We start from the raw sequence: 27,324 nt of genomic DNA on the forward strand, positions 1-27,324 counted from the left end.
AGTCTCACTTCCCCACCTATCCCTTTGTTGAACTTGATGGACTTATGTCTTTTTTCAACCGTATTAACTATGTAACTATGAGTCCGACTCCCAGCACCCCATGTGGATTAGCTGTTGAAAAGGCTGCGGCACTCTGGTGACCACCGCGGCGTTCTCATAGCTCACCAAGTACAGCACTGTACATCATATAGCGCCTGTGCTTGGTATTGCACCTCTGACCCATTCACTTGAATGGGACTGAGCTGCGACTAGGCTAGGTGACCAATGAACAGGCCTAGGAAGAAACTGCAGAAGTAACTGGAGCGCCGAAAACTCTTCAAACAGCTGAATGACTGGGGTGCCGGGAGCCAGACCCCATTGACACTATTCTGAGGACAGGTCATGAGTATCAAAATGCCAGACAACCTCTTTAAAGGGGTTGTGCAAGAACTAGCCGGACCTGTAAAGGGAGGATTACTTACCTGCTTCCCGTAGCTGGCTCCCCTTCTCCTCCAAACCTGTGATGCTCTGCTGGTCTCCCTCACTGTAAAAATCTCGTTTGATATAGTCACAGCCAATCACTGGCCGTGGAGGTGACCGGATCCCCTTGTGTCACATGACCATTTGTCATTACACAAGAAAAGCCGCTGACCACCGCAGCCAATCACTGATGTCAAACTGGAGGCTTACAACGGAGTGTCGCAGCCCAGGAGGAGAAGGAGTGGGGGGAGCCAGCACCAAGAAGCAGGTAAGTAAGCTTTCCTTTACCGATACAGGCAAGTGTGGCAGGATTGCCAAACCCCCCATTCTTGTACAACCCCTTTAAAGAGGTCACAGCACTCAAGCTAGTGCCGGGAACCTGTCACCATGAAAATGCTAAATAATCTCCAGGCAGCATGTTGTAGACCAGGAGGAACTGAGCAGAATGCTATTATGTAGTTCTGTGAGAAAAGATTCAGTAAAACTTGTATTTTTTTCATTTAAATCTCTGCTCATTGTGGACTTTGAAGTCCAGGAGTCGGCCCTATCACCTATCTCTGTATACACATCAGTTTTTTTTCCCACAAGTTGTTAACCCTATCGAGAAGCAGCGTTATCTGATATGGATCATGAACATTTGAATGGAAGAAAATACAAGAAATTAGAAGTCTAATATACGGTACCTTCTTCAGCACATATTTCACCTCACTTTCTTGATACGCAGGATTCACAGAGACCTGGAAAAAGCACAAGATGATTATACATGAAGGAGATACAGCTAATAATATGAATAGGCTTCACCATACCAGATTCCGTACTAGATTGAGAAGAGTGGGCAGTTCATTCCTGAACTTTGAAAGACCTACAATGTTACATATCTATGGCTATCGCCATACCAAGTTCTAGATTCAGCGAACCCCCTGATGGAGTCCTGGTACTATGCCTGGATGCAGCACATCTAGTATCCTCTCTGTCCAGTGCCGGTCTCTGACTGTAGAGATTGGCACAGGACGATGAAAACTCCTGTTAGAAGAATCAGAGGTAGAAACATGGAGGAAGTAAGTATGTTGGAGTACTGATGGAGTTCAGGGGCACTGACGGAGTATAGGGGGCACTGACAGAGTATAGAGGCACCCAAGTAGTATAGGGGCACCCAAGGGGTATAGGGGCACTGAAGGGGTATAGGGGCACTGTAGCTAGCACACATGTATGAATATTGCTATGGGTGGAACATTTGCACCACTCTAGAAATGAATGGAGGATGGCCGCTCATGAGCCGTCCCCACTCCTTCACTTTGCGGGTACTGTTCTAGAGATAGGAGCAGGTCCCAGGGGTCATACGTTGGTGGCATATCCTATGCCACCAATGCTTGAGATGGGTCAACCTTTTTAACTCATTTGAAACTTGAGGGCAGCAACGAATCTGAAAAAAGTTGGGACAGGGGCAGCAAAAGGTTGGAAAAGTAAATGATACTAATAAAAAAACATGAGAAGGAGCAATTTGCAACTAAGCCACATGACTGGGTATAAAAAGAGCATGTTAGAGAGGGAGAGTCTCTCAGAAGCAAAGATAGGAAGAGGTTATCCAATCTGCTAAGAACTGTGTCTAAAAATTTTGGAACAATTTCAGAAGGAGATACAGCTAATAATATGAATAGGCTTCACCCTACCAGATTCCGTACTAGATTGAGAAGAGTGGGCAGTTCATTCCTGAACTTTGAAAGACCTACAAAGTTACATATCTATGGCTATCACTATACCAAGTTCTAGATTCAGCGAACCCCCTGATGGAGTCCTGGTACTATGCCTGGATGAAGCACATCTGGTATCCTCTCTGTCTAAATTGTCTGCTCCAGTGCCAGTCTCTGACTGTAGAGATTGGCACAGGACAATGAAAACTCCTGTTAGAAGAATCCGAGGTAGAAACATGGAGGAAGTAAGTATGTTGGAGTACTGGAGAACTGATGGAGTATAGGGAGCACTGACGGAGTATAGGGGGCACTGACGGAGTATAGGGGGCACTGACGGAGTATAGGGGGCACTGACGGAGTATAGGGGGCACTGACGGAGTATAGGGGGCACTGACGAAGTAAAGGGGCACTGATGAAGTATAGGGGCACTGAAGTAGTATAGAGGCACTGAAGGGGTAAAGGGGCACTGTAGCTAGCACACATGTATGAATATTGCTATGGGTGGAACATTTGCACCACTCTAGAAATGAATTAAAGGGAACCTGTCACCGGGATTTTGTGTATAGAGCTGAGGACATGGGTTGCTAGATGGCCGCTAGCACATCCGCAATACCCAGTCCCCATAGCTCTGTGTGCTTTTATTGTGTAAAAAAAACAATTTGATACATATGCAAATTAACCTGAGATGAGTCCTGTACGTGAGATGAGTCAGGGACAGGACTCATCTCAGGTTAATTTGCATATGTATCAAATCGTTTTTTTTACACAATAAAAGCACACAAAGCTATGGGGACTGGGTATTGCGGATGTGCTAGCGGCCATCTAGCAACCCATGTCCTCAGCTCTATACCCAAAATCCCGGTGACAGGTTCCCTTTAAGGATGGCCGCTCATGAGCTGTTCGCACTCCTTCAGTTTGCGGTGTTCTAGAGGTCCCAGAGGTCATACTAAAAATTTTGGAACAATTTCAGAAGAAAATGTTCCTCAACATAAAATTGCAAATACTTTAAATATCCCACCATCTACTGTACATAATATCATCAAAATATTCAGAGATTCTGGGGAAATCCATGTGCACAAGTAACGAGGCTGATGGCACCCAGGCGGCACTGCATTAAAGCCAGGCAGAATTCTGTAATGGAAATCGCTGTATAGGCTAAGGAACACTCCCAGAAACACAGTTTGCCGTGCAATCCACAAATGCAAGTTAAAGCTCTACCATACAAAGAAGCCACATCTCAACACCATCCAGAAATGCTGCCATTTTCTCTGGGCCAAATCTCATTTAAAATACACTGAGGCAAAATGGAAAACAATTCTGTGGTCAGGTGAATCAAAATTTTAAATTCTTTTTGGAAACCACGGATGCCGTGCCCTGAGGATTCAAGAGGAGAGGGACCATCCAGCTTGTTATCAGATGGTATGGGGTTGCATTAGTTCCTATGGTGTGGGCAGCTTACACATCTGGAAAGACACGTTCAATGCTGAACAGTATACAAAGGTTTTCGGATGACACATGTTCTATCCAGAGAACGTCACTTTCAGGGAAGGCCTTGCATATTTCAGCAGGAAAATGCTAAACCACATACTGCATCCCCCACAACAGCATGGCTTCACATAAGAGTCTGGGTGGTGAACTGGCCGCCTGCAGTCCACACCTTTCACCCATCTAAATAATTTGGCGAATCATGAAAAGAAAAAAATGGCAAAGAAGACGCCGGACTGTGGAGCAGCAAGAATCCTACATCAGACCAGAACGGGACAACAGTCCTCTTCAAATGTCCAGCAATTGGTCTCCTCACTCAGATGTTTACAGACTGTTGCTAAAAGAAGAGGGAATGCTACACAATGGTAGGCATGTCCTGTCCCAACTTTTTTGAGATGCGTTGCTGCCATCAAGTTCTAAATGAGTTAATATTTTTCATGAAACTGTAAAATGTCTCCCTTTCAAAATCTGCTATGTGTATGATGTATTGTGAATAAAATATGGGCCTGTGAGATTTGCAAATCATTGCATTCTGTTTTTATTTACATTTACCGTATTTTTCGCTTTATAAGATGCACTTTTTTCCCCCCAAAAGGGGGGGAAATGGCCGTGCATCTTATAAAGCGAATACTAGTGAGCGCTTCCATTGTGGATCCGCTCACTAGTATGAATTAGGTGCTGGGAGAGGGGAGCAAAGCGCCGCAAGCGCTTGTAGTACTCACACTCCCCGGTCTTTCTTGCTGGGGCCGGCGCTGTCCTGACTGCGTACATTGCCAGGACGTAGTGCGTGCACTATGACATGACGCAGTCAGGTGACAGAGCAGCACAGGCCGGGAAGCATGACTTCTGCCGGAGGTGGAGAGGAGCCGTGGCACAGGACAGGTAAGAGATGGTTTTTATTTTCACCTGCTCTGAGGTCTGATGGGGGTCTCACTATGTGGGCTGATATAAGGTCTGATGGAGGTCTGACATAAAAGGCTGATATGGGGCCCTGATCTGATGTCCTGATATTTATGGGGGCCTGATCTGATGTCCTGATATTTATGGGGTGTTTGATGTGATGTCCTGATATTTATGGGGGTCTGATCTGATGTCCTGATATTTATGGGGGTCTGATGAAAAATATTTTTTTCTTATTTTTCTCCTCTTGTGGTGCGTCTTAGTATCGGGTGCGTCTTATAAAGCGAAAAATACGATATTCACATTTTACACTTTTTTGGAATTGGGGTTGTACTATGGTTTTTAAACTGAAATACTGCACGTAAGATGTGTCTAATTTATTAAGAGGGGCAGGACTTGGTGCATCTTTGGCTGTCTGCGCTATGAGCAGGCATAGATTCTGAGCAGTTTTATGTATCTTTTGCCGGGAAAACCCATTTAAACAGTTTTTATAAATGTCCGTTTTAGTGCATAATAGTGCATAACACATGAAATGACCATTCTAGAGAATCTGTTCTCGTGACTGTGTTTTATTTTTTTTGTTTTTTTACTTTTCGTTACATATACATGTTCCCCGTGAGGTCATAAAATCCCAAGTTGTCATAGGACAACCCCTTTAAATCCCCCTCCCTGTTTACAACGTTGCAGTGCCAACATGAAAACACTGGCGCAATGGTCAAGAGCCATACATACTGACACCCCTGCTGCTCTCATTGATTGGCTGCAGCAATCACGTGGTGCAATAGCGCTGCCGTGATGTGCCAGCAAAGAGCGGTGGGGGACCCATTGTTGCTGGGGCAGGGGGGGAAGGGGGGTGAGACATCTTACCAAAATAAGTCCGGCCTGAGCTGTTGCAAACTGCATAAGGACCCATTCATAGGAATTTGGCCCCCACATGCCCACGCGTTCTCCTTTCTTCAAGCCGAGAGCTAAGAGCCCTGCAGCGAGGGTCTCTACCTGGAGAGAGAAAACACTCAGTGAGGTCATTTTTGCATTTATAGCATCCATCCGTACACCGCATGCCCGGCAAAGCGACACCACCCTCTGCTGGGTGCTTCACCCCCTTTATTTTAGTAGCTGATCTCAAGACTCAGACCACCACTGATGAAACCTTAGGGATGTCAGTACAGCCCGTCAAAAGTTTGAGGAAACGACTGGTACAGTGGATGTTCTGGCCCAGGAACAGCCTCCCGGATCCGGCATTGCCAGACGCTGATGGAATGCCGTCCGGCCCAATTAACTACAATGGAGTCTGGTCGTGATCCGGCCGCAATCCAGCAAATATGTTGAGAAACGGACAGACAAATACCGCCGCACGCAGAGGTTTTTGTGTGGCCGGTTCCCGGCATTCTATGCTGGAGCAGGCTGCCGGAAGGTGAAGATACCCATAAACGATTATCTCATTGTTCAAATCAGCAAGACAACTCAGGGCTCCGTATTTTTGTTACCGCCATTTAGGACCTGGTACCTCTCCTGACATGTCCGCTTTTGAATAACAATTCTGATGCCTATTATCTCATAACTCTACGTTGCGCTGTTCCTGTTATTCCTTCTAAACATTTATGAATAATTCAAAAACTGGGTGTTACCATTTCCTTTGTCAAAGAAGTGTGTCCCTAGATAGTCTGACGCTGTCAGCACTGATTGGACAGTGTGCTGATTTGTAAGGACACCCCCCAAACTGGTAACATCCAGTTTTCAATAAATTCATAAATTCTAGGTGGAATAACAGAGGAACGACACAATGCTCTAAGAAAAAATGCTCCAATATTGTTATATTATGTGGGACGAAAGTAAATACTAAAAGCAGACATCGGTGAGAGGTCCCCTCCAGTACATGGTAACTGGTATATACAGTAAACCCAGATGTTTACTCGCTCATATCTGCTGCGCCCTGGTGAGTGGAAGGCTAGGGCTACACAACGACACCTATCACGTAGCAGCAAGTCATGATGTAAAAATGGTATGGCTGCATGGCGTCATTTATTGCATGGCAAAAAAATTGCACGACTATTCAGTGTATTTTAATAGCGGCACACTGCGACATACTGAGACCTTTGCAAAAAATTCCTTCAGTTTCCCTCAGGTCACGACTAGTATCACTGGCCTGGGCAGGGCTAAGATCTGTTCACTTGAATGGAGCTTAGCCAGTGATACTAGTCGTGACGTCACTGGACCTGCGGTAAACAGCGAGAAGGCCGCGGCGCTATTGCCAGCGCAGCTGCCTTCTCAAACAGCTGATCGGCAGTGGTCCCGAGTGTCGGACCCTCGCCGATCAGATGCTGATGATCTATCCAGAGGATAGGTCATCAGTTTAAAAGAACTGCAGAACCCCTTTAAGCTTTTGACTTTTTTATTATTGAAAAAAATATGCGTGCATTTGTATATTTTAGCCCAAAAGAAAAAGCTTTACTATATATAGCCAAACATTTTTTTAAAATTTGTTAAAGAAAAAGGGAAAAAAATGTGTACATCCGCTATACTATAGCTAAAATTAATAACTATATTTTTATTAATGTTTTTATGAAAGAATTTTTTTTATGTATGTTGTCTGCTATACAATTACTGAATAACTATAACGCTTTTATTTTTTCATTAAATTTTTTTTAGGGGGGGGGGTAATTAATTAACCCCTTCCTGTCAGTCAGGATCACAGTTCACTTTACAGCCAGCAGGAGTCGCTTTCTCATAGCTGAAAGCTCCTCTGCTGGCTTTATATACTTTTCTTCACAAAGGATCACTGTAACAGCGATCAGATGCTTGGAGACCACTTCGACTGGTCTCTGGGATCTTCACTGTGACCACATCTGTCTAATGACAGCGCAATCAGAGCGATTTTCAGTGCCACAGGGCACCAGCAGATAGGATTGCTAGGATATGAACCCAATGTCTGATAGGTGCAGGTCCCACCTTTGGAACTTGCACCTATTTTTAGAACGGAGCCTACAAAGTGATGGAGGATGCACTGCGCATGTGTGGCCACCGCCACCCTCCATTAATTTCTATTGGAGTACCGAAAATAAGCGAGCTCTGTCTCGGCTATTTCTGTAAGCCCTATAGAAGTGAATGGAGCAGTGGCCGCGAATGCGCAGTGAGCTTCCCATTCATTTCAACTTCTGAAAATAGCCAAGTGCGCCGCTCAGCTATTTTCGGCACTCCAATAGAAACGAATGGAGGGTGGCTGCACATGCGAGCTCCTTTCTAAGAATAGGTGCAGGTCCTAGAGGTGGCCATCCCTGTCTTGTATTGGCTTCAATATACCAAGGACATCATAGAATCAGTGCTAATGCCTTTTTTGACGTGGTGTTCCAACAAGGTAACGCCCCACACACACTGCCCGCCCTGCACATTGTGCTCTACGGGGTATCCTGCAGCTCCCTTGGCCATCTGCATTATCAGATCTTTCCCCCATTGAGAATGTCTGGAACTGGATGGGGCAACATCTTCCATGTGCAGCAGACCACAACCACCTTCGATGAACTACGGGTCAAGATGAAAGTGCTTGGAAGGACCACAGGAGGATCTCCAGCCTCTGTATGACCATTACCATGTCAGAGTGGCAGCAAGGGGAGATGCCACCCACATACACCCTGCTGCAGAACCCAAAATAAAGGGGGCACCACCTTAGTTGTGTGACCAAGCACCACCAGCAGTCTCAGCTCCATCACATTACGTTGGGCAGCAGGTCCGCCCAAGGATTAGCTCCATGGTTATTCAATCCTCCTGGAAAATTTCCTTTGCATGTGAACCCCATTCACGTACAAGGAGTGTGGATGGTTGTCAGATTTGATGAGGTTTTTAGTGTGGTATCTGCGTTGCGTTATACCGGACCCGATTGCAGATCGGGGCTCAGCCAACTGCCCAGTTTGCCACCCTCCCAAATCTAGTCCTCTCTCATCCAGCCATCATACATCCCCTGGCACATTTTCTGTCTACTCTTCACATACATCTTTACTCATTTGGCTGAAGGTTTTCCGTGTACCAGAATGGACAACTACAACGGCTTCTTCATCGGGTATACGCTGGGTTGTGTCCCACAGACACTGCTGCACAGTCCGGCTGGTCAATGGTAGAACGCTCGTTCCATGGACATAACTAATGGAGGTGACTGGTTGTGCAGGAGGATGATCGGCGAGGAGACGGCTGTGAAGGAAATAATAAGGCATTAATCGGTTTGTGAGTAAATAAACTAGAAAGCAATTTTTTTTATATACTGTAGCTTTGTTATTCGGAATACATAGGAGTTCAGGAAGCTGAGATAAGGAGCGCTGCTTGCACCCTGACTTGGAGGAGAACATGTGGTGATTTTCTTTGCAAGGGAAAGAGACTCAATGGAGACACTCCACAGGCAGACGCCCGACAGTGTAGGGACCCTAAAAACATCCCTCATATCTCAGCTTCCTCACAATAGAGTACAGTGCAGGGCACGTGACTGGCTCATTACGGCCTAGAAACTCGAAGTTTGCTCTGAATTGGAGGCAGCAGTACCTGATATTCCCAGAGCCATGATGTCACATGATCTGACTGATGTCATGATGTCACATGATGCTGGGAGCATTAACATTAAAATAATTAAATATAAGCAGCTCCAATGTACTTATACTACCTGCAGTCCCCATACAAGTACATAGGGAATTCTAGGAGTTGCAGTACCTAGGACTACTACTCCTAGCATCCCCTATGTACTTATACTACCAGCAGTCCCTATGTACTATTGTATGGGAACAGCAGGGAGTATAAGTACATAGGGGATGCTAGGAGTTGCAGTACCTAGGACTGCAGCAGACTACAATAGTACATAGGGAATGCAGGTAGTATAAGTACATAGGGAGTGCTAGGTGTAGTAGTCATAGGTACAAGAATATAACTACCACTCCTCCTATTATTTTTTTAGAAAAAAACAGCCTGCCGGCAGACATCACCCTTCCGGACAGGCCGCCAGCCCAACACACAGGTCGCCAGACAGCCCGACACACAGGCCGCCAGTCCGCAACACAGGCCGCCAATAAAGATAGCCGCCAGACAGGCCGCCAGACAGCCACACAGGCCGGCAGATAATAAAAGAAAGTTCCAGAAATGGAAAGTAAGTAATATTTACATGGGTGTGCGTGTCGTGTGTAATGTTCAAATATAAAAAAACATTTTTTAATAGACATATCTTCAAGTGATGCCGGGAGCACTCCTCGCCGACATGATACTGCATGTCAAATTGGGTTATAGCAAGCCCCACTGTAATATTTTGCCATTATTCTAATTGTGTTTTTTTTTTTTTTCTCGCAGTCATCGTCTGTGGAGGAGTTGCATCCCGGCCAAGAAGAAACTTCAGATGGTGAAAGTGAAGGTGGAGGTCAGCAAAGTAGATGTTTACTTTTATTTATTTTTTCCCCAAAAATAAATGTTATTGTAGGTTCTGAAATTATAATTTTTTTTCTATTTTACAGCCATCTCGTCCCGTTGCCTCTCAGAGGTCTTCTAGCCTCTGCCAGAGGAAGTCAGGGAGCGCGTGGCGGTCGGGGTCGTGTGAGTATTTGCAATCAGTGTTTTAAATTGAAAAAAATCCAAACTGTATTAAAAAAAAAAAAATCTTTGTTTTTTAGGCTACTTTCACACTTGCGTTCAGAGCGGATCCGTCTGATGTCTGCACAGACGGATCCGCTCCTATAATGCAAACGTTGGGATCCGTTCAGAACGGATCCGTCTGCATTATAGTTCAGAAAAAATTCTAAGTGTGAAAGTTAGTCAGACTTTACATTGAAAGTCACTGGGGGACGGATCCGTTTGAAATTGCACCATATTGTGTCAACGTCAAACGGATCCGTCCCCATTGACTTACATTGTAAGTCTGGACGGATCCGTTTGTCTCCGCACGGCCAAGCGGACACCCGAACGCTGCAAGCTGCGTTCGGGTGTTCGTCTGCTGAGCGGAACGGAGGCCAAGCGGAGCCATCCTGATGCATTCTGAGCGGATCCGCATCCACTCAGAATGCATTGGGGCTCTACGGATCCGTTTGGGGCCGCTTGTGAGAGCCTTCAAACGGAGCTCACAAGCGGAACCCCGAACGCAAGTGTGAAAGTAGCCTAAGGCCTCTTTCACACGGGCGTTGCGGGAAAATGTGCGGGTGTAATGCGTTTTGCACTCACGTGAGAAAAATCACGCATGTTTGGTACCCAAACCCGAACTTCTTCACAGAAGTTCAGGCTTGGGTTAGGTGTTGTGTAGATTTTATTATTTTCCCTTATAACATGGTTATAAGGGAAAATAATAGCATTCTGAATACAGAATGCTTAGTCGGTGATCAATTGAGGGTTAAAAAAAATAAAAAAATTAACTCACCTTCTCCTCTTGTTGGCGTAGTTCCCGGTCTCTTCTTTACTTCTTTGTGTGCTAAAGGACCTTTGGTGACGTCAGATCACATGCTCCAATCACATGGTACATCACCGTGGTGATGGACCATGTGATTGGAGCATGTGATCTGACGTCACCACAGGTCCTAGCCGATAGTTTATTGAGAAGTAAAGAAGAGACCGGCAGCTACGCGAACAAGAGGAGAAGGTGAGTTAATTTTTTTATTTTTTTTTTAACCCTCAATTGATCACCTACTAAGCATTCTGTATTCAGAATGCTATTAATTTCCCTTATAACCATGTTATAAGGGAAAATAATACAGTGAATAGACTGTCACCTAGCAACCATGCGTGAAAATCGCACCGCATCCGCACTTGCTTGCGGATGCTTGCGATTTTCACGCAACCCCATTCACTTCTATGGGGCCTGCGTTGCGTGAAAAACGCTGAATATAGAGCATGCTGCGATTTTCACGCAACGCACAAGTGATGCGTGAAAATCACCGCTCATGTGAACAGCCCCATAGAAATGAATGGGTCGGTATTCAGTGCGGGTGCAATGCGTTCACCTCACGCATCGCATTCGCGCGGAATACTCGCCCGTGTGAAAGGGGCCTAAGGGTTCCAGAGTCTCAACCAAAATGTACGAGGAGGAGGTCGGCTTTTTTTTATAGAAAACGACCTCCTTATCCAGATGGTGGAGGCGCGTCCAGAGTTGTAGGACCACACCGACCGTCGCCACACAGACCATCACGCAACCCGGCTCCTCTGGCACGAAATCGGTGAGGCAATTGTGCTGAATTCGGAGGACCTCGGAGACAGGCAATGGGAGCAGTGCCATAAGTATACAGTATTTCATTTGTAGATTGCATACACGTATGTTTTATTGCTCAGAAGTGGTTTACCGTCTAGTTGATGTGGGTCAATGCCACCGATAGTTTAACAACTAATGTATTTTCATTGTGGTTTTGGCTAGATCAATTAAATAGTAAACCATTTTTGATGCCACAAAATCATGGATTTTAATGAGTAACCTTTATTTAATTTTTTTTTGTTTTCCAGGGGCGACAATCATGGTTCGGTGGCGGGACCGCTACAAGAAAGATTACAACGAGGAACTTTGGGCCCCGAGTGGTTCGGGAGGAACTTCAAGGCGGGAATATCGCCATCATTCTGCCTTGGGGTTCGTACGAAGAACCCTAGAGCTGCGAAGGTTAGAGATTATGTTTATAAAGATTCTGAATTATGTTATCCAATCTATGTGTATGGCCCAGGCAGACTGTTATTTGGCACTCTGTCTTGGACATTGTGAGAGACAAGATTTGATTTCTCCATGTAGTACACATTTGTCTCCACTAGATGGCCGCAAACCATATGTATGAGAAGGTCAATAATGGAGGGGGAAGAGGGGATTACATTACAGTCTTCAAATACACCTATAGACTCAGTGAAACCACTCCTATCAGGTTAAGGAGCCAATAGTCTCTTCTTAAGGAACACCCCTTTTGTGATGTCATGTCTGCTATTTAAGTGAATGTACTGTGAATAAAAGTCTCTCTCGCCGGCTCTTCTACCAATGGCTTTAGAGAAGATGAGAAGATGCTTTCATGAAACCACCTAGAGTGTCTGGTCTCATTATAAGGCAGTATGGTGTACACATACTTATTCTTCTAATTGATTTGGCACTACACAAAGAAGAAGGAGAGTCGCATGAATTGCGACAACAAAATGGCGCCGAGCGTGGGGCAGATAGCTTGCGTAACTTCCGATTCAAACGCCACGAGAGCGACTTAAACGGAACCATCAGACGAGATCACATGCCGGCAAGGTAAGAAAGCTTTATTTCTTACAAATCTCCTCTGTAACTTCCGCTTTTGTGGGTTCTCAAGAGTTGAATTGGTGTTATCGCGATAAAAGGGTTCAAGTTATAGCTGATCTGTCCGTTAGAAAGAACCTGTTGAAATATTCCTTCTTTGTGTGGTAGAACATGCTGAAACTAAACGGAAATTGTTAGACAGCTGAGCCGGATATCCTGTGACGTAGAATTGGTTCCCAGTCAAGGTTCTGACGAGAACTTTGGGAAAAGGGTTAATACCAATTGTCTCATAGGCAATTGGAAGTTATTAAGATTTTGTATCCCGGTGAATTGACTAGGGGTCTTCACTTTGAGAGATTGTGGGTTCAATACTATTATTTCATTTGAGCTGTGTGCAACTGCGCTTAAGTTTGTGGGTTCGGTGGCGATTACTTATAGTAATCGGATTCCGTTTGTGCTTTGTGCAACTACGCTTAAGTTTGCGGGTTTGATAAGTAGCAATTGTTAGAGCTTTGTGCAACTACAATAATGGGAAATTCGAATGTTGCAGGACAGAGTAAAGAGATTTTAACGGCGGCTCAGTTGATGCGAGAAAAGAAAGGAAAAGTTTCAGTTAGAAATAAAAGTTGAAAGCATTCTGTCATACTAAGTAGCAGCGATTTCCGGTATTATCCATAAATATGCACTTTTGTGTAAAAGTTCCCCCTAGAGTTTGCAAATGCAGTAGGAGATAGATTAAATTAAAGTTTGTGGATAAGTGTGTAGATGGAAAGTTGAAAGTAATTGCTATAGTAAAATGGAGGATTTGGGTGTGGTAAGGGAACAAAGAGAGTTGGCCATGCGGCATTCCCTTCCCCCCCACCACATGTGTTGTAACTAAGTAATCCTGGGTCTTGTGGTCCATCAAAGACTACCTATTGCTTTTTCTGTCAGCCCCTTCTCTACACCAGGTGCTGGAATGTGCTAATCAGCACCACCCACTGTGCCTTCTGCTCCCTCTAGCCCTTCCCCACCCCCCAAAAACTCTTTCCTTAGGCCTTATGGGGGATGAGTGTGTGTGCGAGTAACATGTTTGTTTGTGGATCTCAAAGACAGGATACAATCCTATCAGTTTCCAACACTGGATTATATCCAGTGATGTCTGAAAATAACCCTTCCCAATTGTATGTCCCATCAGTTAAAAATGTACCTGCAGTAATTGCCCCTATGATGCCTACTAGAAATATTCCAGGCCAGTCTACTCAATCTAGATTGCACCCATTCTAAGTCCTTATTCAAATATGAGTGAAAGTGTAGGGATATCTGCATCATTATATGATGTATGACATCTTCCACACCCAGTAGTAACATCAATTTTGCCACGATGAATAGAATTCCCAATTCAGAGGACTTACTTATGCTGCTTTATAGAAAATTAGTTAAAATATGGAGAGTTTTCTCATATTATTTATGAGATTTGGAAAATTGAGTCCAATGTAGAGCTGGGGATTTAATGCATAGTGAAGATCAGTGAGTCTGGGAGGAAGTGTTTAGATCATCAGTAAGTCACATTGTCATCAGGACAGAGAGTGTGGAGAAAGTTTTCACTAGACTCCAAGAAAGTTGGGTGGATTTGGATTTTTGAGATTACTTTAGCTATGCATGAGAAAATCCTAAGTGCTGCCTTTGTGTATGATCTTGAGAATCATCTAGAAAGGTCTAGTGTTGGCTAGGCTTGAGAGAAGTTAATTTTGTCCCTATTTCATCATATTGTTAAAGTTAAATCAAACAAAGACCTAAGGCGGGCGTGGCTGCCTATCAGTCCTCCCCACAAGGGGGGGGAGGAAGACTTTGTAGGTACTCGCCCACTTCCTCGCCCGTGGGAGGAAGACAAATGTTCAGCCCCTTCAAATGAAACGCCCATAGGGAATTAACAACCCAGAATCAAATACTGGATCCCTATTATTTATATAATCCTTGGGATCTAATTACATTGCCTCATAGCAAACATGTTCCATGATCTCTCATGACTGAGGGTAGTATCACATGTGTAGGAGCATCTAGTAATGCAATTAATAACCACATTTTTGAGTTTCTGGTAGATCATTTCAGGTTCCTGGAAGATGGATCACCTCGGACAGGATATGCTGTTCCTACTTAATCTGATGTTGTCAAGAAAGAACCACTCAGTCCAGCAATGGTAGTGCAGGAGACAGAGCTGAAGACACTCGCTGAGGTTGGTAAGATGGCTGAGGGTAAGACTGCTAACATCCAGGTATGCCTTCGGTATCACTCATTATTATGGTCTAATCTAGTGAAGCAGAGACTTTGTTGGATCCATGGCTAAGCCCATCAATAATGAATGCTGAGTGTATGAAAGATGTTTGATGCCCTGATACTGCCTGAGAAGGTAGAGGTTACATTATTACCTGAAGTCTACGCTAAGTGGAAATCTGTGTGATAAAGGATGGCTTATGGCCAGTGGACTTCCAAAAAGTTTGCCTTTTTCAGATAAAGGCTACAGAGGCTGAAGGGAAACATCAAAGGATAAAGGTAGAAGTGATAATAGGACTCTGGAGAGTTGGTAATAAACTTTTCCTTCAGAGGGCACTCTACCTAAAGAGGATGGATTGAGAACATGGGCAAATCGAGAGAAAGAAGGTGTGATTGGGTTCTGTGGTGGATGACTCCTGGGTTCAACAATGCTGCCACTAGGTGAATGCTGTAATAATGATGGGAGAACTATGGGAGTTCCAGGAAGGCATATGCCAAGGTCATCTTACCCATTTCAGAGACTGCGGATTGACTACATTCAGAACAAAGGTGGAACAGTGTGAATATGTCTGTGTCTATATTGATCTCTTTCCAGGATATTCGGAGATTTGGCCTGTAGCGAAGGCTACAGCTAAAAGATACTGACTGAGGTGAGAGTACCTATCCCTGGGGTTTTTCTTCCTCCGATATACATCTAACCGGAAGATAGGCCTAAGTCCTTATGAAGTACTCTTTGGGAATGCTCCTGGATTAGGTGTCTATTTCCCCAATAGTTCCAGATGCAGCATAGTAGTTTTCCAAATTATGTTGTCTGTTATTGCCTAATGTGTATTTCCAAGTTTTAGTTGTTTCCTAGAATCCAGACTGTATAGAAGCGATTCATTCTTCACAATCAGGAGATTGGATAGTGGTGAAACAAGAGACGGGCGGAAAGTCCTAGAGCTACGGTTTGAAGACCTACATCAAGTCCTGATAACCGCCGCCACTGCTGTCGAATTGCAAGGAGAAACTGATCGTATTGCAATCAAGTGCCAGGACTATAAGAGCCATAATGTTGTTTCATGCCTTATTGTTTGTTCCATATTGTACAAAGGGGAAATCACAGTCAAATCAAATTCCAACGGTTTTATATTATCAAGATGAGTCAGGAACAACTAAGTTGACTTTTGCAGTATAGTGGACTGTAAGACAGATGACAGGACACTTGGTTTTGGTCTGATAAGTACATCTGTGTGACGGGGACTGACCCAGTCTATGGTAATTGTATTTAAATATGACCATACCAACTGTGGATATTGGAAATTAACAGAATGGAGTACTAATCTGAAGTGTTGTGAATATAAACTAGTGGAAACTACCTCTAGAGTCAGTAAAGCTGAAGGTTTGTCGCAAAGGATGACTATCCTGAAGGGAACCCCACCAAACAGTTGTAAACATGATGAATGTAATCCTCTGTTCCTGTCCACTAGAAATCCTATACAACAGGATTCGGGGATATATGTGTTAGGAGCATGTGTAAGTGACAAAGATCCCCTAGGCAAATCTAGAATGTTGGTAAGAGAGAAACCTCAAAGTTCAGTAGCATCTGTGACTCCTACATCCTTACCTATAGTTGGCATTAAATATTTGGCCAAATTTAAAATATAATGACAAACTGACCTTAGAGACAGGATTTATACAGGAAAGCCCTTTGGTGTTTTCCCTCTAGGATATTGTTCTTACATAATTCAGCTGAAGAAGACAAGTAGTGACTCTAACGTTTACTCTGACAGTTGGTTTATCAACCAAAATAATCAAAACGCAGATATCTGGTGATTGTGTGGAGATTTGAAACTCCGACCCAGGATGCAGGTGGAATGAAGTGGTCAATGTACCCTGATCAAGTCCTGATCGGGTACTGATGCCATTTGTTCTATTCTCACCTCCTGAGTGGGATCAAATCAGAAAACAATGTCCGGTCACGACAAAGGAGGTCACTGCCTACATCTTTTGACTCACGTTTATACATGGATACATGGATGCCATAGGAATCTGTAGAAGAGTTTCTGATGAATTTAAAGCAAAAAGTCAGATAGTTGCAGGATTTGAGTCATTAACTCCCATGATTAGTAAAAATTAAAAAATATATAATATTTAATTTTTATTGGATTAACATATCTATTGTCATCAACAGAGATTTGTGAATTATATCTGTGATGCTATGCAAGGAATGGTGGAACAACTGAGCTCTTTTCCAGTGATGACTCTACAGAACCGACTGGTCCTTGACAGCAGAAAAAGGAGGGGTCTACAGGAACTGCTGCATCTACATTCCGGACAACACTGCCCCTGATGGAAGGATCACCAAGGATCTGAAGAAACTGATGAAAGGATCACCGGGGATCTGAAGAAACTGATGAACTTTATCAAATGAACTGATGGGAAAAATTCTGAAATTAATATCATGGCCAGAATAATGTTTTGGGAACTGGTTCAGTGACTACAATGTTATTAGAATTTGGTTTTAATGGGCTGTCATATAGTTCTACATTTTAGGAAAATTGTTTTGGAAAATGTATAATACATCCATGCCCACACTATGTATATGTGCTGTGCCCCTGTCAAAGACAAAGATTATTCCATCCTTAAACAAATGAAATCTTGTTGATAGTTGCGGAATAAATAGAACCAGATGAAGGCAAACCCGAAAGGGAGTTGGGGGGACCTGGTGAAGCAATAAGGAAAGTCCAGCTCTTCGCCGTTTAGGGCGTTGGGAGAGTACCTCACATTGCTTATTCATCTTGTATCTATTTACCGCAAAAAGGAGGGATTTGTGAGAGACAAGATTTGATTTCTCCATGTAGTACACATTTGTCTCCACTAGATGGCCGCAAACCATATGTATGAGAAGGTCAATAATGGAGGGGGAAGAGGGGATTACATTACAGTCTTCAAATACACCTATAGACTCAGTGAAACCACTCCTATCAGGTTAAGGAGCCAATAGTCTCTTCTTAAGGAACACCCCTTTTGTGATGTCATGTCTGCTATTTAAGTGAATGTACTGTGAATAAAAGTCTCTCTCGCCGGCTCTTCTACCAATGGCTCAGAGAAGATGAGAAGATGCTTTCATGAAACCACCTAGAGTGTCTGGTCTCATTATAAGGCAGTATGGTGTACACATACTTATTCTTCTAATTGATTTGGCACCACACAAAGAAGAAGGAGAGTCGCATGAATTGCGACAACAGACATCCACATAGTATTTTATGGAGTAGAGATGAGCGAAGCGTGCTTCAGATTATACATCTGAAGTTGCTTTTCCAAAAAAAATTCATACTGTACATAGAAACTTTTCTGTACACTAATATTAGAATGTATGGGCTCTATCTATGTACAGTATTTGTATGAAATTTTTTTGCAATGCAACTTCCTATGTAGCATCAGAAGTCGATTTGCTCACGTCTATTCCAGAAGTTCTCCACCAAAATCCAATTGCTAATTGTGTTTTTTTTCTTTGCTTTACAGAACATCAAGCAGTACTCGGGCGCCCGAAGTTCCTCAGAAGGCGGTCCCTGATGAGCCGGTCACCGCGGGTCCCCCTCGTCCTGCTCAAGCAAGTGGTCAGGACTCCGATGTTCCGTTACCTCCGCCCCCCGGAGACGCAACGATCGCCTAATTAGCCCAATTATTTGAGGTCATCATGCTTCGCCAGAGGGCAGGTAGGAGCCATCAGGTGGACTACGAGGATCTCACAAGGCTCATTTACGAGTCCTTGATGGGATTCACAAATAGAGTTGCCAGATTGGAGGACAATTTGCGTCGTCTTCAGGCGGGGGCGATGTTGACATTGCAAATTAATCCGGCGCAACTTCATTTGAATTTGTTAGTCCCCGTGATGGAACAGTTTACGCCTGGCCAATTGTTTGAGGGCAGAAGACTAGTGGACTGCGCCTTGTGGCAAGTGCAACATCGCCCCACACCTATCCCCCATCCCGCACCTATCCCCCTTCCCACACCTATCCCCCTTTCCAGCCGCCCCATCCTATCCACCCAATCCCCCATCCCAGCCGCATCCCCCATCCCAGTCCCACCCCATCCCAATCGAAACCTCCGAGCTATTTTCTTACCACTTTTCTCCTTCTCCTCCTCATTACTATCCTCCAACCTCGTTCACCACTCCCATTACCCTAGCTCGGCAAACTCCATCTCCTGCCCCATCCTCCACTTTAAATACTCCCACTGTTGCACTTGCCCCAACACGCACTTATTTGTCCACAGAACAGCAACAGGAGAGAGGGGTCCCAACCTGCGCACTGCCCTCCACCCTCAGTCTTCTAGTCCCCCCCAGGCCTGTTTTTAGGCAGTTATAAAAATGTTTTTTTATATTTTTATTTATTTATTTATATTTTCTGATAATTTTTATATATTAATAAATGTTATGTTTTTAAAAATCTTTTTGTCTTGTCTTGTAAGTTGGGGATAAAAAATGGGTTCTATTTGAACACTTAAATTTTCCCTGCACAAGTATTTGTCGCTCCACCAGCGTAGGGAGATGGAGGGCTCTAGTGCTCACATATTCTCCCAACGCTGGCGGAGCGACAATTATTTGTCGCTCCTCCAGCGTGGGGAAAGTATGTTGAAGACTAGTGTAGAGAATAGTGTTGATCGAGCACCAAAGTGCTCGTGTGCTCTGGTGCTCGAGTGCCCGAGCACAATGGAAGTCAATGGAAGAAACAGAGCATTAAACCAGGCACCCCCTGCTCTGAAGAGGGAAGGGTGTCTGGTTCTTAGGAAAAGGTCAGAAATTGATGGAAACTCCACTGGAATGGTTCGGAAACAGCATGGGGAAGATGTCTGGATGCATCTTGGACTCCCAGGTCGCTGCTGGGAATGATATTGTCCGAGTAGTATGCCACTTTTACAGACTGACAATAAAAAGCACAAAACCGAAGATAATAGATTTTAGAGGAAAAATAGTTAGGAAACATTTTTTCCTGTATATTTACTTGTATATAAAGTGCAAGTGCTGCCAAAAATTACAAGGAAGAGGCACTCCGATACAACCTGTATATCACATAAAGGAGGGCCTCATTCACATTGTGGTACAATTGTTCAGGTAGTGGGACTCCTACACTCATAAAGCCTATGCATTAAGTGAAAGGGCTGCCAAAAATTAGAAGGAACCGACACTCTAATACACCCTTTATTACACATAAAGGAGGTCATCATACACACCCTTGAAAAATTATGATTGATGGCCTGCTGGTGACCCTCTAAAACATTAGGGACGAGGGCCTGCTGCTGATCTGACCATCTAAAACATTAGGGGTGAGGGTCTGCTGCTGAGCTGACCCTCTATAACATTAGGGGTGAGGGCCTGCTGCTGAGCTGACCCTCTAAAACATTAGGGGCGAGTTCCTGCTGCTGATCTGACCATCTAAAACATTATGGGTGAGGGACTGCTGGTGACCCTCTAAAACATTAGGGGCAAGGGCCTTCTGCTAATCTGACCATCTAAAACATTGGGGGCGAGGGCCTGCTGCTGATCTGACCATCTAAAACATTATCGGCGAGGGCCTGCTGGTGACTCTCTAAAACATTAGGGGTGAGGGTCTGCTTCTGAGCTGACCCTCTAAAACATTAGGGGTGAGGGCCTGCTGCTCACCTGACCATATAAAACATTAGGAGCGAGGGCCTGCTGCTGATCTGACCATCTAAAACATTATGGGCGAGGGCCTGCTGGTGACCCTCTAAAACATTAGGGGTTTGCGTCTGCTGCTGAGCTGACCCTCTAAAACATTAGGGTAGAGTACCTGCTGCTGATCTGACCATTGTAGGAAGGCGCAAGGGGCCGTCATTGATGGAAGGTATGTGTCACCGAGATTTCTGGCCTCGGTGAGGTAAGAGCCGGTAGTTTTAAGGTTCAGCGGCAGCTAGTGCTGACTGACACTGTTTTGTTGATAGTATGGCTGTAAAGCCGATTCGGGCCGGCTCCTACTGGGAGTAGCCAAAGTGCTGGGTGGGTGGCTTCTCCCCACACTCTAGGCCAGGTCTTTTTTGGCCTATATAAAACCCAGCCAGCTGTCTCAGCTGGGTGTGGTTTTTCCTCCATTTGACAGAGAAGCTGGGGAGTCTGTGTGTTTTGGGACCTGTGAATTTGTGCCGTGCTAAAGGGCTGAGAGCTGCATGCTGGGAAACAGGCCCCTGAAGCCTGCTGTGGACTGCGGATGGAAAACTGCTTACCAGGTGAAGATTTTGTTCTATGGACATTGCATGCTGGGAAAAACACACAGACTGAACGGTCATTTAGTTTTTCATTATGTGTGAATAAACACAACAACTGTTTAAGTTAAAGACTTTGTGATTGCCTCTATACTGCGTCCGCTAGCCTGTCTACCAGAGCAAAACCTGAAGGCCGAAAAGTTTTTTTAGTTTTTCCTGGACAAAAGTGTATGTCCTACTTTAAGTCGGCAGCGTTACAACCTGTGTCCCCTAACAAAATGGAGGTGGTCGTGGAGGCTAACTTGCAGCAGCGGGAGGCTAACAAGCAGCAGCAGGAAACTAACCAGCTGCTATTAGATGTCATGGTGTTGCAAGCGGCCGGAGTGTCCCAGAACGTCCACGATGCCCGGAAAGCTGTCCGTGTGGCGATCCCTAAGATGTCCCCCTCGGATGATGTCGAGACCTATATGGCGATGTTCGAAAAGGTGGCCGTGAGGGAGAAGTTACCCCGAGACCAGTGGGCTGAGGTCGTCGCTCCGTTCCTGGCGTCAGTGTGGAGAAGAGAGGCATGACATAATCTCCCAACTCTGGCAGAGCGACACAATTATTTGTTGCTCCTCCAGCGTGGGGAGAGTATGTTAAAGACTAGTGTGGAGAAGAGAGGCCTGACATAATCTCCCAACGCTGGCGGAGCGACACAAATATTTGTCACTCCTCCAACGTGGGGAGATCAATATATGCATAAAGACTCAGCATATGGTATAAAATAAAGTTTAATAAACTGAAACTAATTTTACAAAACAGGTTTAGAAAATCAATAAACACACTACTGTATGCACCCACCCACATAACCACGCAACCAAACTGCATCTAGAATATATTCAAATTACATTAATTTTTCATGAAAAAAACCACAAATAATTTAAATAATTTGGTCCCGCCAGTCCACTCTTCCTGCAGCGGAGGAAATATTCAGCAAAGGAGTCTCTCATCCTGGAAACTGCTACAGTGATCCTCGGTCCGAAACTTTCAATACTGGCCAAATCGCTGTCTTCAGGGATCAGCTCGACATGTAGCGGTTCTTTTATGAGTAGATAGTTGTGTAACAACTTTACTACCTCATCAACAGTTTCTATTTTTAGTTGAACAGGTTTGGTGAAAATCTGCCATTTAGCCACCCGAATGCGCATTCCACCATTCTTCTGACCCTAGTCAGGCGGTAGTTGAATATGTGTTTGCTCTGATTTAATCCGCGGCTGCAATAAGGTTTACCGTATTTTTCACATTATAAGACGCACTTTTTTTTGGGGGGGGCGGCAGTGCGTCTTATAAAGCGAATAGTGCAATTTTTAAATGTCTTACACTGTTACATCGCCGGCCGCTATGCTAGTGCGGCCTGCGATGTATCAGTTACAGTAAACCTCTATCATGCGGGGTGGGAGGAGGGTCTGGAGGCCGTCAACTGCTGTTGCACTCGCGGTGGGGCCCAATGCAGTCACTGTACTCCATTACACCAGGCCCCGCTCACAGCAGTCTTTACATGTAAAGTCTCTTTATTTAATGCTCAATCAGTGGCTCTGGTTTGTTAAACTAGCGTAATCGTCTGTAGTAGTACTCACTATCAAAGCGGCGGGCAACGTAACGTCACTCACTCAGTCATGCTCCTTCCACTTCATTAATGAAGCTGGCGAAGCAGGAGCGTGACTGAGTGAGGGATCTCCCCACGTTGGAGGAGCGACAAATAAGGAGCCGGCCTGCCAGTCAATATGTGAACTCTCCTTCCTGTAGGACAGCTGACCTCTACCGTGCTCGAAAAAGGTTAACATTCTCTGCCAGCAGAAAGCTAGGGTTGTGAATGAATGTCTGTCTTATGCCAGTTGCCCTTTTGTTATTGTCACGGAACCATGAACCAGACGTACAACAAGAGATAAGTGAAAATAAGAAGGCTTTATTGAAAATAAAGCTGTAAAGCAAAAGTCCAAACGGATGGCGAAACCGAAGCAGAGTCTTTGCGAAGCCAGAGGTCAGGAACCAGAAGGGTAGTCAGACGAAGCCAGGATCAGGAACCAGCAGGGTAGTCAGACGAAGCCAGGATCAGGAACCAGAAGCAGCAGCAGTCTTAGAAGCATGTGAACACAGGAGGACCAAGCAAGGAACTGAAGCCACAGACCTCCTATATATATGAGCTAGGCATCCAGCTCCTCCCAGTGGGAAGGAGGAGCCGCAGGGTGGGAGGCTACAAGAAACCCAGAAACCAAGATGGCCGCCAGCACATGTCAAACGAAGGAGAACAGCAAGAAGGTAAGACCATGACAGTTATTATGACCAGTATTCATGCCATTGTGTCAAGGATGCCACCCTCTGCATATGGGGTGACTCTCTGCAGATGACACGGCCATTGGCTCCTACCCTGCTGAAACCTTTCGTCTACTAGGCATTAATAGCAGGTCCTTGCATGTGACTTCTGTCCTCAGAGTCCTTGTCTGTAGCTGGGACAGCAGATGACAAGTGCTGGTCATCTGCAGCAGGTTGTGAGGGCTGTGAGCACAGAATGGTAAGTTCTTTATTGTCTTCAGAAGTCTTTACCGCATGTCTTTGTATATGACTGCACTTGGGAGGCTCATGTCATGTCTTAGCCTGGGGTTCTTCCAACGTTTAAAAAATGCACTTATTTACCTAATCCCTCTTTTATGTATTTTATTACTTTGTGTGCTTACTGTCTGTGCAATCAAATTCATATTGATACTTGTGACAGTAAGTCTGGGGCGTCAGATACTTAGATTTAGCTCTGTCTCATGAACCTGTACAGGGCAGTGTCTTAAAGAAGCTGCAGTCGACTTCCCCTTTTCCATTGTAAATTGGCACTTAATAAGAAACAATTTAGTTGAAAACCCACCAAAAGTACACCTTTTGGTTCAAAATATATTTTTTTATTATTATACTTCTCAAAAACCTAGGTGCGTCTTATCATCAGGTGTATCTCATAAAGCGAAAAATACTGTAATTAGATTGCCACACATCTGAAACGCTTCATCAGTAACCAACACAAAGGGCATTGGGGGAGCATCAGTACCTGGTAGAGGTTGAGGTGGTGGAAAATCAAATTGTCTATTGTATAGCCTTCGACCCATGTCAGCATTTTTAAAGACCATGGAATTATTGGTTCGACCATAAGCCCCAACATCGATTGCCACAAAACAGTACTGGGCATCAGCAATGGCCATTTATATAATTGAAAAATATTTTTTGTAGTTAAAGTACTCTGAACCAGTGCCATGGGGCTTGATAATACGTATATGTTTCCCGTCCACTGCCCCAAGACAGTTAGGAAACTGGCACACCTCACAAAATTTTTCTGAAATTTCGATCCACTGTTGCCTACTTGGATGGGGTATAAATTCTGCATGCAACTGCTCCCACAAAGTATGGCACATATCCTTCACAATCAAGGAAACTGTGGATATTCCTAGACGAAACTGATAATAGAGAGACGTCAGACTTTCTCCTGTTGCCAGAAATCTATCAGAAGAAAAAAAAAAAAGTTTAAATAAAAATGAGCAAACATGTAAAAAAAAAAAAAAAAAGCCCCAAAAAACAATACAAGCTATACACTGCGTGCAGAATTATTAGGCAAATGAGTATTTTGACCACATCATCCTCTTTATGCATGTTGTCTTACTCCAAGCTGTATAGGCTCGAAAGCCTACTACCAATTAAGCATATTAGGTGATGTGCATCTCTGTAATGAGAAGGGGTGTGGCCTAATGACATCAACACCCTATATCAGGTGTGCATAATTATTAGGCAACTTCCTTTCCTTTGGCAAAATGGGTCAAAAGAAGGACTTGACAGGCTCAGAAAAGTCAAAAATAGTGAGATATCTTGCAGAGGGATGCAGCACTCTTAAAATTGCAAAGCTTCTGAAGCGTGATCATCGAACAATCAAGCGTTTCATTCAAAATAGTCAACAGGGTCGCAAGAAGCGTGTGGAAAAACCAAGGCGCAAAATAACTGCCCATGAACTGAGAAAAGTCAAGCGTGCAGCTGCCAAGATGCCACTTGCCACCAGTTTGGCCATATTTCAGAGCTGCAACATCACTGGAGTGCCCAAAAGCACAAGGTGTGCAATACTCAGAGACATGGCCAAGGTAGGAAAGGCTGAAAGACGACCACCACTGAACAAGACACACAAGCTGAAACGTCAAGACTGGGCCAAGAAATATCTCAAGACTGATTTTTCTAAGGTTTTATGGACTGATGAAATGAGAGTGAGTCTTGATGGGCCAGATGGATGGGCCCGTGGCTGGATTGGTAAAGGGCAGAGAGCTCCAGTCCGACTCAGACGCCAGCAAGGTGGAGGTGGAGTACTGGTTTGGGCTGGTATCATCAAAGATGAGCTTGTGGGGCCTTTTCGGGTTGAGGATGGAGTCAAGCTCAACTCCCAGTCCTACTGCCAGTTTCTGGAAGACACCTTCTTCAAGCAGTGGTACAGGAAGAAGTCTGCATCCTTCAAGAAAAACATGATTTTCATGCAGGACAATGCTCCATCACACGCGTCCAAGTACTCCACAGCGTGGCTGGCAAGAAAGGGTATAAAAGAAGAAAATCTAATGACATGGCCTCCTTGTTCACCTGATCTGAACCCCATTGAGAACCTGTGGTCCATCATCAAATGTGAGATTTACAAGGAGGGAAAACAGTACACCTCTCTGAACAGTGTCTGGGAGGCTGTGGTTGCTGCTGCACGCAATGTTGATGGTGAACAGATCAAAACACTGACAGAATCCATGGATGGCAGGCTTTTGAGTGTCCTTGCAAAGAAAGGTGGCTATATTGGTCACTGATTTGTTTTTGTTTTGTTTTTGAATTTCAGAAATGTATATTTGTGAATGTTGAGATGTTATATTGGTTTCACTGGTAAAAATAAATAATTGAAATGGGTATATATTTGTTTTTTGTTAAGTTGCCTAATAATTATGCACAGTAATAGTCACCTGCACACACAGATATCCCCCTAAAATAGCTAAAACTAAAAACAAACTAAAAACTACTTCCAAAAATATTCAGCTTTGATATTAATGAGTTTTTTGGGTTCATTGAGAACATGGTTGTTGTTCAATAATAAAATTAATCCTCAAAAATACAACTTGCCTAATAATTCTGCACTCCCTGTATAATTTGGTTGGCCGTGTTTCGGACCTTAAACTGGCCATACCACTGTTAAATGCTCAAATGCTTACCTTTGTTCTGCGGTCATTCTCACAGGGCAAAGGACATTTTTTGGAAATTCAGTGATGGAATGGGCTCTCCATGGAGAATTATAGGCATATGCTTCTGGCTAGCATTGCTCACAGTGAAGTCAACGTCTCGAATGGTCGAGATAGGGGTAAAGCCTGACCATAGGAGCCTTTGAAGTCACAGTGAACAATACTAATGCAGAGCCTTCTAAGCCCTTGGCCTGCGCAATCAAGAGCTGCGCTAGGTAGAGTACAGTATCAAATACAGAAAATATTTGTACCATGGGGTAGGGAAATATGTCTGGGTTCAGCTTTGAACCTGAAAAAACTATGTTATAAAATTATACAAAAATCACAATTACTAGCAATATCTAACAATTTAAAAAAAATTATAATTACCTTATGGTAAGCATTAACCGTTCTGCAGGTGAAATACTTCGATGGAAATTGGTGTGCTGTCTTTCGATGTGATGTAGCAGATCGTCGCAATTCGAGACGCTCATCTGTAGTTAAGAAACTTGTCCGGATAATTCCGCAGTTCGAGAAACAGAACTTCGAATGCTCACCTTCTCATTCTGGCAGTAGTGATCGGATGCACCCAATTGCGATGGCGCCGTCTGGCTCGAAGACGTCTTCTTCAGCGGAAAACAAGGATTAGAGCCTGAAAGCCAAACTGAATGTGGTCCGGCATCATCTTTGCTATCTTCTGAGGCAGCATCTGAGGGGTATGTGACCTTCGGTTGCCTTTTATAGCCACTGTACCATTTGCATCTGAAATTGGTTATTTTGATCTTTGAAAAATGTAAATACCGGATCCGTTATTCCGTTTGAAATCGGATGATAACGGATGAAACGGATCCGGTATTTCAACCGGTTTGCCGAATCCGGCAGGCGA

General features: G+C 44.3%; 1 protein-coding gene across 1 annotated transcript in view; it reads right to left on the minus strand.

Annotated features, from left to right (window-relative positions):
• Positions 1 to 27,324, minus strand: part of ACSF2 (acyl-CoA synthetase family member 2) — a 183,074-nt gene that overhangs the window by 109,831 nt on the left and 45,919 nt on the right. The window contains exons 2-4 of the mRNA XM_040437968.1: positions 8,522 to 8,717; positions 5,403 to 5,531; positions 1,143 to 1,196 (exon numbers count right to left, since the gene is read on the minus strand). Coding sequence (XP_040293902.1) covers positions 1,143 to 1,196; positions 5,403 to 5,531; positions 8,522 to 8,717 — 379 coding nt within the window. The remainder of the gene's footprint in view (positions 1 to 1,142; positions 1,197 to 5,402; positions 5,532 to 8,521; positions 8,718 to 27,324) is intronic.

Source organism: Bufo bufo, chromosome 6 (assembly GCF_905171765.1).
Source record: "Bufo bufo chromosome 6, aBufBuf1.1, whole genome shotgun sequence".
In the NCBI taxonomy this organism is placed as follows: Eukaryota; Metazoa; Chordata; class Amphibia; order Anura; family Bufonidae; genus Bufo; species Bufo bufo.